Source organism: Dryobates pubescens, chromosome Z (assembly GCF_014839835.1).
Source record: "Dryobates pubescens isolate bDryPub1 chromosome Z, bDryPub1.pri, whole genome shotgun sequence".
Lineage (NCBI taxonomy): Eukaryota > Metazoa > Chordata > Aves > Piciformes > Picidae > Dryobates > Dryobates pubescens.
The window spans coordinates 127,303,089-127,319,515 of NC_071657.1; the positions used below are offsets into that span (position 1 = coordinate 127,303,089).

General features: G+C 41.4%; 1 protein-coding gene across 2 annotated transcripts in view; it reads right to left on the reverse strand.

Moving 5' to 3' along the window:
- The window catches only part of NELL2 (neural EGFL like 2), a 159,672-nt gene that overhangs the window by 63,094 nt on the left and 80,151 nt on the right, over positions 1-16,427 (reverse strand). For both annotated transcript variants that reach the window (XM_054178040.1, XM_054178039.1), the window contains exon 13: positions 12,375-12,500. In XM_054178040.1, the coding sequence (XP_054034015.1) occupies positions 12,375-12,500 (126 nt within the window). The remainder of the gene's footprint in view (positions 1-12,374; positions 12,501-16,427) is intronic.

A 16,427-nucleotide genomic window follows, 5' to 3' on the forward strand; every position in this document is an offset into this window, starting at 1 on the left:
CTACAGTTTCCTAACCCTGGGCCAGACAAATGTCTGAGGGGGGCTGGACAGAATATTAGAGACAGAATTATTTCATTTCATTGGCTCTGCAAAGTCCTATATATCTGAAAGCACAGATAGTTCTTTCCTCTTTGCCTCCCCGTTGTTTCTGCTTGCTTGCTGCTTGCTCTCTCTTTCTCTCTCTCTCGGTGACCTTGCCAGAATAATCTTTGTTTTGACTTCTGTGTGAGGTACTGGGGAGGGAGGAAGGCAGGCAGGCAAAAGCAGTCTAACTGTGTGCAGCCTCCTTCGGGGCCTTTTGTGTCAAGAGGGGTTTGGGGGTGGGGGCGGAGAAGAGCTGAATGTGTATAAGGGAGCATTTCTGACGTTGTTGAATTGTGAATATAAGTAAATACACCCACTACATCATGTTTTCTATGTTTAGTTCACTTTTTGTAAATACAACTTCATTTTGCTTCCAAAAATTGTGAGTTAGTGTGGCAAATTTATTCCGGGGGTAACTCTCCAAATTGTTTGGGGGGCAAATGCAACCCACAACGTGCATGTGTGTGTGCTGCTTTACCTCTTGATTTTGGGGAAGGGGGGTAGGCACAGTGAAGGGTTTCTTGTGAGAGCAGGCTGTCTTAAACTGGGATATATATATATATATACACACACAAACTGCTTGTGTTGTTACCTTAGTAATGTAGCTGCAGAGCAACAAGCTCCATGTGAATATCATTCCTTTATTAGCTTTGTGAATTATCTTACAGCTAGAAAGTGGATATGGGAATGAATTTATCCTGAAAGAAGACTGAGAGCTTCATGTAGGCTGACACACTATAAAGCAGAATGGAAATTGGGCCAAGTACTGGGAATCAGAATCAAACAGATTTTGAGTTAAAAATGCTCTGTGCATAAAAGCTGACTTCTAGACTGTTATTACTAACAGCAATCCTGACATCCTACTTGGACAGCAACCCCCCAGTAGAATTTGGATTGCACTGTGTGATAATGCATGTGCATGCACATTATTTCTAATACAACTAGGGGAAGAGAATCACCAAAATCAGAGATGAAAAGGACAGATGGTTCATCTTGCCCACATCATTATAAATCCAGAACTGCATGCTTTCTCTGGTGGTTTGCTGACTAAAACATTTTGTTACTCAAGCTACAGTATGTCACTCCAAGGATGTTACAAGCCCCTGTCAGTATGCTTGTTTATTGCTCTGTCCCTTGCACCATACTGTGCAATTATTCTGTCTTTAAGTGCAGACAAGCTCAGCTGCTGTACAGGCTGCAGAACTTGAGAAAAACTTGAAATGATGCTGAATTCATCAAAATAAATCAAGGGCAATAAACAGGAAGAAATTAACTTTGTTGCTGTCAGCATAGAATCACAGAATGCTAAGGGTTGGAAGTGACCTCCAGAGATTGAGTCCAACCCTCACATTACTGTATTTTTCAAGTGACAAAGCTGGTATACTATAAGCATATGACTAATCTGAGGTCACAGACCTGTTTTTCAACTTCTTTGCAGCAGTGAAGGATAAAGGGTTTACAACAGGGCTGAATAAAGTTGCATCATGTGGTTATTTTCACTTTCTTATTAATATGTGGCTTCATTTACAATGTACTAATCACTATCAGCTCCTATTATCTTCAGGATGACTTGTGGATGCTTCTGTGTGTCTGAAAAAGCAGGCCAATTTTAGATCATTAATTAACTCAGGACAAGTATGCAGCATTAAACACAGAAGCTGGATGTCTTCATTCAACTCTGGATTACATCAGTCATAAGAGTACTTTCCTCCATGGAAACCCAGGCAACTATAGCACTCTTCAGAGAGGTCAGTGCAAGTGCTAAAACACAGCTTACATTACTCACATGTAAGTTAGATTTTATTCTTCATTTTAAATAGGGAGAGGCATTCCTTTCAGTTCTCTGAACTCATTTGTGGTAAATAAAATGTACAGTTGTACAATAAAATGTACAGTTGGAATCAAAATCTGTAGTAATAATAAAGTAGTCACATTTCACAGTTAGCCATGTCAGAACCCATCAACAACCCTTTCCTGAATATCTCATGCATTATAAGTCTGGATTTTCCCTGGCCTGTGTCCTAAGGATTAAAGATGGATTTTACCTTCAGCATCCTCACAAGCAACTCAGCAAAACTGTTTCTCAAGTATTGCTGTTATTAAACACTTAGGCTGCACAATACATGAGAAAGACTGCTGATGTCCCACACAATTTGATAGATTTACAAGTCAAAAACAAGCCAGTGAAATCTCACAGAAGCACACAGGCAGATGCACTTTTATGAACTTGAGTATTATAGGTGCCAAAAGAAATCAGTCATCCAAAGTGTTTCAGGGCAGTATGTCAGTAAAACAAGATGTGACAGGCAGTGTATTCCCCCATCAAAAATATCTGTATCTTGTAAGAAGCAGTTGGGCAGCCAGCAAAACCCCTGATAATCTGGGGATCTGAATCATAAACAGGATATGGGCTGCGTTATTTCAACAAATTCCCAAGTCCCTGTTACTGGTATTTCAGGTCTGTCCAGATATCAGACTGGTGGTTCCCATAGCAGGGGCATCTGCACTTGGGTGATAAGGATGGGTTGCATTAGCATTGCAAAGACACTGCCTCTGTTTCCTCATAAGCATCCTCAGAAGACTTACATTGTAAACAAAGCATTAATGAAGGAAAAACAGGCAAGACCAAGCTTTGGCTACATACTATACTAAAAACAAAGTTTCCCAGGTTTGTTTTCTGGGTGATAGGATAGTGAAAACTGGGCACAGGGCACAAATAAAACAGATATTTTAATCAGATATAGACAACTAATACTGAGGCTTCCAAAGATGGGGAGAGGAAATACATCTCTAAAGGTAACTTACAGAATACAGAATACAGAATTAATCAGGTTGGAAAAGACCACTGAGATCATCACGTCCAACCTATCACCCAGCACCATCTAATCAACTAAACCATGGCACCAAGCACCCCATCAAGTCTCCTCCTAAACACCTCCAGTGATGGTGACTCCACCACCTCCCTGGGCAGCCCATTCCAATGGCCAATCACTCTTTCTGTGAAGAATTTCTTCCTAACATTCAGTCTAAACCTCCCCTGGCACAGCTTGAGACTCTGTCCTCTTGTTCTGGTGCTGGTTGCCTGGGATAAGACACCAACTTGGTGTCAGCTGCAAATTTATTGATGATGGACTCAATCCCCTCAACCACATCATCAATAAAGATATTGAACAGAATGGGGCCCAGCACTCATCCCTGGGGGACACCACTAGTGACTGGCTGCCAGCTGGATGTGGCACCATTCACCACCACTCTCTGGGCTTGGCCCTCCAGCCAGTTCCTAACCCAGTGCAGAGCACTGCTGTCCAAGCCACGGGCTGACAGCTTGGCCAGGAGTTTGCTGTGGGGGATGGTGTCAAAGGCCTTGCTGAAGTCCAGGTAGACTACATCCACAGCCTTCCCCACATCCACCAGGCGGGTCACCTGATCATAGAAGGAGATCAGGTTGGTCAGGCAGGACCTGCCCTTCCTAAACCCATGCTGGCTGGACCTGATCCCTTGGCCATCCTCTAAGTGCTGAGTGATTGCACTCAAGATGACCTGTTCCATAATCTTGCCTGGCACTGAGGTCAGGCTGACAGCTCTGTAATTCCCTGGCTCATCCAACCGGCCCTTCTTGTGGATGGGCATCATGTTGGCCAGCTGCCAGTCATCTGGGACCTCTCCAGTGAGGCAGGACTGTGGAAAAATGATGGAGAGCGGCTTGGCCTCTTCAATTTCTACTGAGGACTGTAAGTAGACCTTTCACAGTTCATGTTCAAAAGCAGTGGAGGAAGCTTAGCTGTTCTAAGGGTAGAGAGTCTCCTATTCTCTGGAGAACATCATTAGCCCTTCACATCCTGATCCAGCACCAGCATGGAGACACAAGTATTCCAGAGACATTTCTTTAAAATCCTTCATACACATGCACAAACATTCCACCACATATCAATACTTAGCAAAACACCAAACTATCTTAAGAACACCAAGCTATCTTAAGTGAGGACATCACCAGTGGCATTAGGTCAGATCCAAGCAGGTGTGTAGGCTGATTATAAGACACAGCTTTCTAAAGAACCAAAGAGGAGCACTTAGTAAGGACACAGGTTTGAGTGCTCTGGGCAAAACAAATGTAAAATAAATTATAATGATGTAGTCTGTTGGAAAACTGAAATGAGGAAACATTAATGGCTGCATAGGAAAATAAGCACAAAGATGGGTGAAAGAGTATCAGATGCATAAGCACTGTACAGGCTAAAGCTGACATTCTGTTTTCTATGCCTTATGTCAAAGTGAATTTGTTTCGTTCACCCCTGGTATCATTAAAGAGCAAAGAACTTAAACCCAGAAGTACTGGTCACCAAAATGCAGTGGTAAAGCCCTTTCCCCTAGATTTTTCTCTTTACTATTGAAAACTCAAGTAATTATTAATTAGTATTATAGCTATAATAACTCCTATTTTTTTGAACATCCATCATCATGATGCAGCTAAATGTGACATATTGTCCTTAAATCTTTCCCGTATGTCAAGCCAATCTCCTCAGACCCATCATTATTTTAATAGGGGTCTCAGAATTTCCTCCAATTTGCAACAGATTTGTCTACTTAATTTGATTTGAAAAATATGCAGAGCTGCCAATATTCCAAAGAATTAAAATTTCAGGTGTCACTCTACTTGCTACTGCCATCATTCTTGGTAATACGTGTGGAAACAGCTATCAGACTTTGGTTTACTGGGAGAGGCAATTGCAGGGGAAAAAAATTAATTAAATGCTGCTGAATGCACTGACACAATTTTTCAGAAAAATAAAATGTTGTTAGAAAAATATTTGAGACTCAGAGACTTAGATATGCTGGGAAGGAGGGGGATTGTTGTTATATAGATGTTCTAATCACCGAGAGCAATGTTTCCAGGACAAGATGCAAGCAGGCGAAGACCTTTATTGCATTATACAGCAAAGTTATATAGTCTATCAGAAGGCACATGTGTCATATCTTAATTGGTCATTTTCTACTAGCATGCATGTAATTAAGGCATGCAAAGGTCAAAATAACAAAACAATATTTTAACACATGCAACCAAATTATGCCCAGTTTCTCTCCTTCAGTTACAAGGTGTTTACATTCCCCTCAGAGTCAAAGACAAAACACAGCTTTCTCTAATTTGAGCAAAGGCAAATCTTCCCTATAGCCTTCCAAAGCTATCTGAAAAACTCTTCCCACAGAGGATGGAGGCCTAGCAAGGTCCAGTTGGATACAACTACTTAAAGCCCAGTGAGTTCTGATACAATCTCTGCCATTACAGAATAGAATAGAATAGAATAGAATAGACCAGACCAGGTTGGAAGAGACCTTCAAGATCATCGCATCCAACCCATCATCCAACACCATCTAATCAACTAAACCATGCAACCAAGCACCCCATCAAGTCTCCTCCTAAACACCTCCAATGATGGCAACTCGTTCAACACATCTTTCACTGCCTTGAGCAGGCCTTCCCTACAGCCAAGTCAAAGAGTTCAAAGACTGAAGGTATTCATCTATTCCACTCAGTTCTTTTATTTCTAAAGCACTTCAACTTTCACTCCAATTTTGACTCTGAAGAACAAACTTCACAAATGTTTCCACCAAAGTCATGATATGTTCACAATTTTCTTTAGAAGTCAGAAAACAAACCCTGAAGCGCAAAGGTAATGGTACTAGGCTGTAACAGACAATGCTGGTCTCACAGACTTAGTGTCTCCATCTGCTTTGGCTTCTATGCCATTTCTTTCTAAAAGAAAGCAGTAGTAAAAAATCAGCATGACTTGGCTTATGTTAAAATAAAAAGGAAAGACAAAATTGTCTGGAATGGTTATGTTTTGAAAAACCAAGACATAGAGGATCTTACTAATGTTTACAAATATCTGAAGGGTGAGTGTCAAGAAGAAGGGGCCAGTCTCTTTTCAGTTGTGCCCTGTGATAAGTCAAGTGGCAAGGGTCACAAACTGGAACACAGGAAGTTCCATCTCAACATGAGGGTAACAGAGCACTGGAACAGGCTTCCCAGAGGTGGAGTCTCCTTCTCTGAAGACTTAGAGGACACAGTCTCAAGATGCACTAGGGGAAGTTTAGGCTTGAGGTGAGGAGAAAGTTCTTCACAGAGAGAGTTATTAGCCAATGGAATGTGCTGCCTGGGGAGGTGGTGGGGTCACCATCCCTGGAGGTGTTCAAGAGGGGATTGGATGTGGCACTTGGTGCCATGGTTTAGTAGGCATGAAGTCTTGAGTGACAAGTTGGACCTGATGATCTTTGAGGTCTTTTCCAACCTTATTGATTCTATGACTTTCAAAACCTGCCTGGATGAATTCCTGGGTAACCTGCCCAGGTTACCCTGCTTTGGCAGGGGAGTTGGGACTTGGTGATCTTTGGAGGTCCCTTCCAACCCCTACCATGCTATGATTCTCTGATTCCATGGTTGTAAAAAGAAGTTACAAGGTCTGCACACCCTTAAAATAGTTACAAGAGTGCCTAGATGCACACAGCTCAGCACTGCTGTAGAGATGGACGTGGCTGCTCATGTGGCCAGACCGCGCATGGAAGAAGTAGGGCACGATTTGCAACATGCCTAGCATGCTTTTAATAATCAATCAGCTAAGAATTCACATGTATTTCCTGTCAAAGTACAGCACAATTGTAAAACCTCACGGCGGCAGGATAAATATTTAATAAACCACATAAATGACAGCATGTACAAACATCAATCCAGAAAGTCTGGTTTATATACTAACATATGCCATGCTTCACATATTCACCTTGCATTTGGTCATTTGCAATTTTACCCAGAGCACAAGTACAGGAAGAGTCAAGTGAAGATACTGTCCTAGGCACTCATGGAGTGTCAATGTCACCTTCTCCAGTGTGAAACGTGAAACACACACCGGGGAGAAATTCCCTGAGAGGGTAACATCACCTGTTACCTTCCTCAGACCACCTCAGGGATTCCTACTAGCAGGAATGGCTGAGCACACCACCAGCACTTTCATTAGAGGCATTTTCCCTTTCCATGCTGTCTGGGAAGGAAAAATAAAGAAAAGGAAAAAAAAAAGAGGTGGGGGGGAAAAGAAGAAAAAAATAAAGAAAAAAAAGTGGCCCATGACACCACATAAAACAGAGCCTTACAAATCATCTGGAGCTTAGAAAATCCATAGCTTCTCCAGGCCACAGCATGCATCTTCCTCTGCCTTAATACAATCTAGGGAGGATGCGCTAAATCTCATAGGGTCTTGTTTCTTCTGTTCCATTTTTCATGCGTTACTTACGTAGGTGAGTGGTCCCAAGGCAGGAAACTAAAGACATCTGTTCAGACTAAACATGATTAAGCATCTACTGTGGCTAGTCAGAACTCCTCACTGTTACAACCAAGTGTGAAAAACGAGAGAGCACTCATCTCATCTCTCATTTCCTAACTTCTCCCTTTTCCATTAAATCAATCAAAACAAAAAGAGCAGTGAAGAATACGTATTGCACTGTCCAGAGCACTGAGGATTACACTGGCTGCATCCTTGTTTCTAGAAGGAAAGCTCTCTTTTTCCAGACAAGAAAACAGCCTGTGCATCTTTGTAATCCCAGGCAGAGTAAGGACGCATGTGTTACTATTCCAAACAAACAAAAAACAAACCAAGGCTTTCAAATTTAATCATTTCTAACAGTGATGGTGCAGCATACTTCTACAAACATAAAACCACCCAAAGCAGAGACTAATACCATTTTCTGCTTTCCTTCCCCCAGCACAACACCATTACATTTCAGGTTCTGTGAGGAAAAGTGGAAGGGGAATGAAACAACTCCAATGTAGGGAAAGCATGGTAGCCCAGGGCATATTTTTTTATGTGTTTAATTTGCAGTTTGTGCACCCATTTGGCATATGGGTGCAGTTTAGGACTCATCTCCCCTTCTCATAGCTATGATTGATTTCTGAACATAAAATCAGACACGAGCAACAGACTTCTGTGTAAATATGGTTGTGACTGACTCAATCTTGCTTCCAAGAGGAAAACAAATAACAAAACCCCAAAATGATGCCTTCATTATATTCTTTGTTGTGAAAATCAAAATGTAATTCAGATCTATCGTAAAATTTGCAATAAACATGCCAGGAAGAGAGAGACTGGAAGCAGCTATATGCTATTTAAATCAGTCTTTTGTGTCCAGCAGTCTGACAGAGATAGATAGGACAGATTTCTTTTCAAATGTCTCCTACAGGAGAAAACCCCTTCAATGTCACTGATTTTATGTCTCTTACTTGTTTTGATCAATGACTGCTAAATTATACATGTGTCCACAGAATGGAACAATAAGACATTTTATGTTACTCTGCCAGCAAGCTGAGTGGACATTGCTCCCATCATAACTGGCCTAATCAAGGCTCAGGTATAATTTTTCAACATCTCCTTCATGTGCTGCAGCTATCCTGTGCAAACTATGACATATCAGTGCCAAGCTACAGAATATTTTCTTCCTGCTTAGTAACAATCCCAGAGATGTGCTACCAGAGCTTCTGGTACAGCTTACAGTAAGTAGCTATTTTATGCACAGCTATGGTTCCATAACTGGACTTGATTACACAGCATTACAAGGAAGAGGGTGACCTGAAATATATGTTAGAAATTTAACATTTAGTAACACACAGGATGGGTTGCTGCTTGCTTGCCATATTCTTGTTATTCCTGAACAAGATTAAAAATCTGTCCCCTGTTCAGTTTTGTTGATATTTCAGCTAGCAAATTGTCAATGAAGCAAACAGAGACTTGCAAAGAACTTTGAATTCTGTGGAAGGCAAAAGATGGTGGAATGACTAAAGCTAGTTAAAAACACTGTACATGAGCACCAAGAGATTTGAACAGAGTTATGTGCTATAGAACCATGCCAGTGTAAGTCCTGGAGCCTTTGGTAGTTTTTGTAGTACACTTGCAGTACCAAGTTGCCCCTAAAATACATATAACTGCCTTTGTGCATGAGAGATGTCTGTATGAGGCTTCTCTAGTATGACTCTCATGAATAGCTGCCAAGAGGAATCTTTATAATGCCTTTCTCCAGTACCTGGGAATTGATGCTATCAAAGCTCACACTTCCAGCTATCATGAGAGAAACAGACAAGAGCAATGCAGAAGTTATGTCACAGTATCACAGTATAACTAAGGTTGCAAGAGACCCCAAGGATCATTGAGTCCAACCTGTCTCCACAGACCTCATGACTAGACCATGGCACCAAGTGCCACATCCAATCTCCTCTTAAACACCTCCAGGGATGGTGACTCCACCACCTCCCTGGGCAGCCCATTCCAATGACGAACGACTCTCAGTGAAGAACTTTCTCCTCACTTCAAGTCTAAACCTCCCCTGGCGCAGCTTTTGTATGGACTATGGAATACATCAAGTATTCTATGCAGCTTTTGCATTAAATCTGATTATTGGGGGAAAAAATAAATATGGAAAACCCAGAAAATTCTGTTAAGGACAGTGCAGAGTCTTAATTTCACAGATATGCCAAGTTAAACAGGATGCACATCACAAAACCTTCAAAAAATAGCTCCTTAATTTGGAAAGCTCTGCCTCTTTGGTCTGTCGTGATTGCTTTTCTCCTTACTGGCCTGCGTTCCCACCAGATAAAAAGGCTTGGTACATGCCCTTAACTTCAAGAACTAGCACTGTCATGACAAGAAAATTGAGCTACAGTGAATGGGTGTTGAGCTTACGATGCACAGTGAGGAGTCCTAGGCACAGACAAGCTGGTATCACAATTCTCAAAGTGCAAAGATTTCTACAAGCATAGAAGGCAGATTAAACTGATGGATTTAAATAGAGCAAACACAAGGCTGTTGGAGACAGGTTGAGATCTCTTGACACACTTTACTGCCTTGATTCTCTAAAACAAAATGTATTTGGAAAATACTTTTTCTTCTCAAGTCCTAGATACCATTTGTTTAGCTCCACCTAGAAACAAACCAAAACCCGACAATAAAGAGGAGTATAATGACTTTCTTGCAAACTACTTGCTTTAACATACCACAGTATGCTGTAAGAGAAAAATCATGCTGATGAAAAGGCTGTATCCAAGCAGAACAGCCTAGACTACACCTGTTGGTATGCTTGCAGAGTAGCAAAGTACTGTCATTAGTATCATAAACTCCTTTCCACTGTTATTTTGTAGTGATCTATCAACACACATCTTTCAGCCACATCCTGTAAGCACAGTTAGTGATTCTACTACACCAAGCTTTAGGTGGTTCTCAGAACAGAGCAAGTTTCTCCAGAAGGGGTAGTACTAAGCAATCTAGTAATTTCAAACTTCCATAGACACCATGTTAATTACCCTTTCACTCACTAGTTGTTTGGTGGAAGTGTCATGCAAGGGCCTCATAAGTCTACATACTTCAATAACGGAACAGTGCCTCCACCACAAGTTGCTCACATTAGTTGTGAACTAGAAAAATAAAAACACCATTATTTTGTGATATACACAGGTAGCCATTCATGGAAATTCTACCACCCAACAGGCACTGCATCCTAGTGGTTGCCTCTCAGTATCCAAAATTCACTATGATTTAACTTCAGAAAAACTCCAGGTCCCAAATGACAGGGAGCAACACTGCTCAGATACACAGTCACTGCAATGACTTAACAGTTCATCTAGTCTAGTGAGTCTTAAGGTTTGTAATCTTACAACACTGTTCATAGTATCAATCAGGGTTGGAAGGGACCACAAGGATCATCTAGTTCCAACCCCCCTGCCATGGGCAGGGACACCTACTTTGCTTCTTTTTGCATTAAGTTTTCCCAGTTTGATAAAGGTGGAAAAGAAATATTTTGCTTCCTCAACCATCACCCCAATTCCATAGAAAACTACTATTTACAAATACAGCGTCAAAACATACTGATTGCTCCAGAAAGGATCTGCATATAACTTGGTCCTTCAAAAACTGGGCTTACTGCAGTAAAAGAGTGCTTGCCAGTGCAAGAGGAATGCCAACGACAGTTAAGACAGTATGCACAAAAATCACTTCCAACATGGTTTCAAATCCATGTTCCTGACTGTTGTGCATGTTTGGGCAAGCTAACTATGCCAGTTTATGAAGAAGCTGTTTCTGTACCAAGACATATAGATGATGTTCAAAAATGCCAAGGCAAAATGGACAAAAAATAAATTTAGAAATTAACTTCACAGTGCTGTCTCCTCATACTCTTGCCCATTTAGACAGATTTACTGTTAGATAACATGAACTCAAATTAAGTTTTACTGAACAAATACAACCTCTTCTAGAAAGAGGTAATTCTGATGTGTTCTCCTGTGCACACCAAATTGTTCAAGCACTATTTTGTTCGCACACGTATATTTTTTCACTGAGAGAATGTGCCACATCTTTGAATCATATTTGCTTTATCTGTCTAGCAGGAAAAAAAACCAACAACCATTCCTATCAAGAACACTTACAATCAGTCTGGCTCTGGTAAGGAAGGGTGTTTTAAATGTTCAGTGTTCATTCCATAACCATTGCTTACATACTTTGCAATAAAAGCAGACAAGAAGACAGGAAGTCAGTATGAACCCAACACCTCCTTCTAGAGCACTGACAGCCAGCAGAGCAAAAAGGAAAGCTACAGAGATAAGACCAACAATGTTGTTCAGTGGCTCAAGGCAGACAGAGCTCCTGCCTTCTGAATTCAGCATTCATCTGGGGAACATCCCTGATGCAGGAGAATTCAAAATGAGTAAACAGCCAATTGTAATATGCAACAAATCCATCAGAATTTTGAGACAAGTATTATACTCCATTACATTATGTATGTGTGTGTGTGTATCTATACACACACATATATATAGTGTGTATATACATATATATAATATATATAATTTATATATATAAATTATTTACATATTTATCCATTTGTTTTTCTATATACACACATACATTATACTCCAAGTGAAGTTGTATCGATATGCCATATGAAATCAAGCAACCCATAGCACTGGTTTTGCGCTCATTTTTTTCCCTTCAGCCTCCTCCCTTCACCTTTTCAATTAGCACCCAAAACCATGCAGACCTATGAAGCAATCCAGAATGCCTTAGGCAAATGATAAAACAAACACACACCTGTAAACAGCATTGGCTTTCCTTCACTCTATCCTTGTAATTATTTTGTTTATTCTGTTTAACATTTCACGCAGTCGTTCTGTGACTCTAACAAAGATTAGCTTCAGATGAATCGTATCAGCGCTCCCAAATGCCACCATCCTGTTATTTCCTTTCAGAAACAGACACAGCTCTTACCTGTGCATGAATAATCATCAATACGTATATATCCCGTCTTGCAGATGCACATGAAGGATCCTGGTGTATTTACACACATGGTGTTCTCACGACAGTAGTGTCGTCCTTCAGCACACTCATCAATATCTGTGAAGAAGGCAGAGAGGAACTCGAGTCAAATTCGGTGGTGTTTTTTCCAATCCCTCAATACACTGCTATTTCACTTCCATCAGGAGTGGGGTAGACTAAAAAGTTGAACAGCAACACCTTTTGGAAAGTTGGGGTTTTTTTGCTTTCTCTTTTAAAATAACTGCTTGGAGTGTTCAAACAAGAGAAGCAGCATGAGCTTTCTGTGAACAGCTGTTGGTGGAGTTACAAAGAAGATTACACTGGCTTACATTTTTCCCTTTGAAGTTCCTATGATCTGATTCCTATGATGTAAACAAGAGCAAGACAAACAAACAAACAAAAAATAGCCGGGGTCTTAAACAGCAGACCAACTGCCTCAGCACTGCAGTGTCATCTATGCCTGTACAGTGTTAGGTACCTGTACAGTCACTGCAGCAGTACACAAACACGCTACAAGGCTTTGTTCTAACATGCATAGTTGCTTGGAAAGAAACTATAAGGTTTGAAAACACACTAAAAGTCATAATAAGTTTCTCTCAGAATTATAAACTAACTAACTGATAATATTTATTTATATATATAAAAGCATACTCCTAGTATACCCACGTACATATGTATACTGGATACCTGTATACACATCCAAGTGCTGGGTTCTACACATTGGCCACAACAACCCCATGCAGTGCTACAGGCTGGGGTCAGAGTGGGGGGAGAGCAGCCAGGCAGAAAGGGACCTGGGGATACTGGTTGATAGTAGGCTGAACATGAGCCAGCAGTGTGCGCAGGTGGCCAAGGCCAATGGCATCCTGGCCTGGATCTGGAATAGTGTGGCCAGCAGGAGCAGGGAGGTCATTGTGCCCCTGTACTCAGCACTGGTTAGGTCACACCTTGAGTCCTATGTCCAGTTCTGAGCCCCTCAGTTTAGAAAAGATGTTAAGTTGCTGGAACGTGTCCAGAAAAGGGCAACAAAGCTGGGGAGGGGTTTGGAGCACAAGCCCTATGAGGAGAGGCTGAGGGAGCTGGGGTTGCTTAGCCTGGAGAAGAGGAGGCTCAGGGGAGACCTTATTGCTGTCTGCAACTACCTGAAGGGATGTTGTAGCCAGGTGGGAGTTGGTGTCTTATCCCAGGCAACCAGCACCAGAACAAGAGGACACAGTCTCAAGCTGTGCCAGGGGAGGTTTAGACTGAATGTTAGGAAGAAATTCTTCACAGAAAGAGTGATTGGCCATTGGAATGGGCTGCCCGGGGAGGTGGTGGAGTCACCATCACTGGAGGTGTTTAGAAAGAGACTGGATGGGGTGCTCAGTGCCATGGTTTAGTTGATTAGATAGTGCTGGGCGATAGGTTGGACTCGATCTCAAAGGTCTCTTCCAACCTGGTTAATTCTGTTCTATTCTATGTACACACCATATGCAACAGGAATCTGAAAGAGTCTGATTTATGTAATGATCTGACAGAAAAAGTGCAACTTGATAAAATACTTGTTGGAGTGGAATATCTGCTGCAATATAAAGTCCTAGAGCAAACTGCGAACATAAATCGTGGCAGGCATGGACTTCAAAGCCTGAGTAGTTTTGGTATTCCCTTGGGCTGCAAAATTAGAAGCATTTGTTGTATCATGTTATACTTCAATGGCAAGACAGGGAAAGTACCACAAATAAAAATAAACATTTTTTTTTTTTAAATCCCCTTCTGTACAGTACTGTGCCACAAAGAAGAAAAGTTATATTAATTTGAAAGTGCTTGGTAGCATATTGGTCCTGTAACACTAAAGACGGCATTGCAGAGACGCTCTGTACATCTAGTTATATTGTCATGCACCACTGAACCTTCCTACATAAGTATGTTAAAAATCAAAAGGGTGGATTGTGGGCTTGGGTTTTTTTTCCTGCTCATCAATTTTTATTTCCCCCGTTTTCAGTATGTTTACAGCTTTCAGAGTAGGAAATAAAATCTCTGAATGGAAAACAATGGTGTGTTCCAGAGACTGATGATGGTTCCAAACAGCAGACTGGCTATATAAACTCAAATAAGGGTTGACATCTCAATGTTGTGATGCTAAATGTCCAAAGCATTAACTGCTGTACTTTAGTCCTGTTTAAGTCATTTGCTTATCTCACAATTCTTCCTCTCTTCCAAGTATATCACAGTAGTATCACAGTATAACTAAGGTTGGAAGAGACCCCAAGGATCATCAAGTCCAACCTGTCCCAACAGACCTCACAACTAGACCATGGCACCAAGTGCCACACCCAATCTCCCCTTGAACACCTCCAGGGATGGCGACTCCACCACCTCCCTGGGCAGCCCATTCCAATGACGAATGACTCGCTCAGTGAAGAACTTTTTCCTCACTTCCAGTCTAAACCTCCCCTGGCACAGCTTGAGACTGTGTCCCCTTGTTCTGGTGCTGGTTGCCTGGGAGAAGAGACCAGCCCCTTCCTGTCTACAACCACCTTTCAGGTAGTTGTAGAGTGCAAGTGTCTGTAAACCAATGCTTACTTAACAACTGCACTCCTTGCTTCTTTCCCTCATGCCCCCCCTTTACATTCCCAGAAGAAAATGTTGCTTGCAGTACAAAACAGTGCAATACTCTGAATATTAGCAATTCTGTAGTCATCTCCTAATTTCATCCAGTTTCAAAAAAAACCCTTCTCTTTTCTCTGCCCTGTGCAGCTATTCTGCTGGAGAAGCTAGTGGAAGCTGCCTGCAAATCATGAAGGTATTCTCTGTGAATGCTCAGGGTGGTGAACCCAACCTACTTTGAACAAATTTGGTTCCTAATTATTTCATGGGCAATATATTTCAGTTGATTTCCTTCCCTTCCTTTTCCTGTAAGCTCTGCAGGCATGGAATAATCATAGCTCTATTAGGGTGTTGGTTTGGAAAACATGATTTTGTAATTTTCATGTACATACATACACACACACTCCCCCAGCCCAACAAAGAGTAAAAAAAGTAATGTGTATTTATAGTGAGCATACTAAGGCTCAAAACATATTCTGTGGAAGTCATGTAAGAAAGCAAAACACACCAAAAAGCATTAAACTATCACAGGACTACCCCAGAGGCAGCTGGCTTTACACAGAATCGCAGAATGTTAAGGGTTGGAAGGGACTTCTAGAGATTGAGTCCACTCCCCCTGCCAGAGCAGAATCACCTAGTGCAGGCAGTACAGGAACACATCCAGGGTAGTTTTGAAATTCTCTAGAGGAGACTCCACAGGCAGCCCGTTTCAATGCTCCATTACCCTCACCATGTTAAGGTGGAAGCTCCTTTGTTCTAGCTTTTACCTGTTGTTCCTTGTCCTATGCCTGGGCACCACCAAAAAGAGACTGGCACCTTCATCTTGACATCCACCCCTCAGATATTTATAGATTTTGATAAGATCCTCTCTCAGCCTTCTCATCTCAAGACTAAACAATCCCTGTTCCCTCAGCCTTTCTTTGTGGGACAGATGTTCAAGTCCTGCAATCATCTTTACTTGGAAAATGGCACAGATCCCCTGACATGCAGATGTTCTGCTGAAACATAAATGTGTGGTTGACAAAACCAGCCAGCAGTCACAACATATGCCTCAGCTACTGCCACAAACCATGTCACTTGTATCTTTCACAATTTCAGTTCACAGCTCCATATTAAATTAATGTTGTTGATTTGTATTTAAGTAACAGCATCAGTCTTCGAATAATTAGAGTCCTTATGTTCTTGGCATCAACAGACTGCCTAAGAGCTGGCTTTGGCACCCTCAGAAAATTCTACTTAAAGATCCAAAGCCTCAAAAGCATTAAATAGAACTTTCTGAAAGCTATATTAATGATTGCTTTGGCACATAAATAGCCACAGGAGACCCAAAACACTAATGGTTTTTCATTTTGCAGTGAAAAAGCCAGAGCTACTGTGATTCAAACCTGCTAATTTAGAAGTGTTCTAAATAAAAGCTTG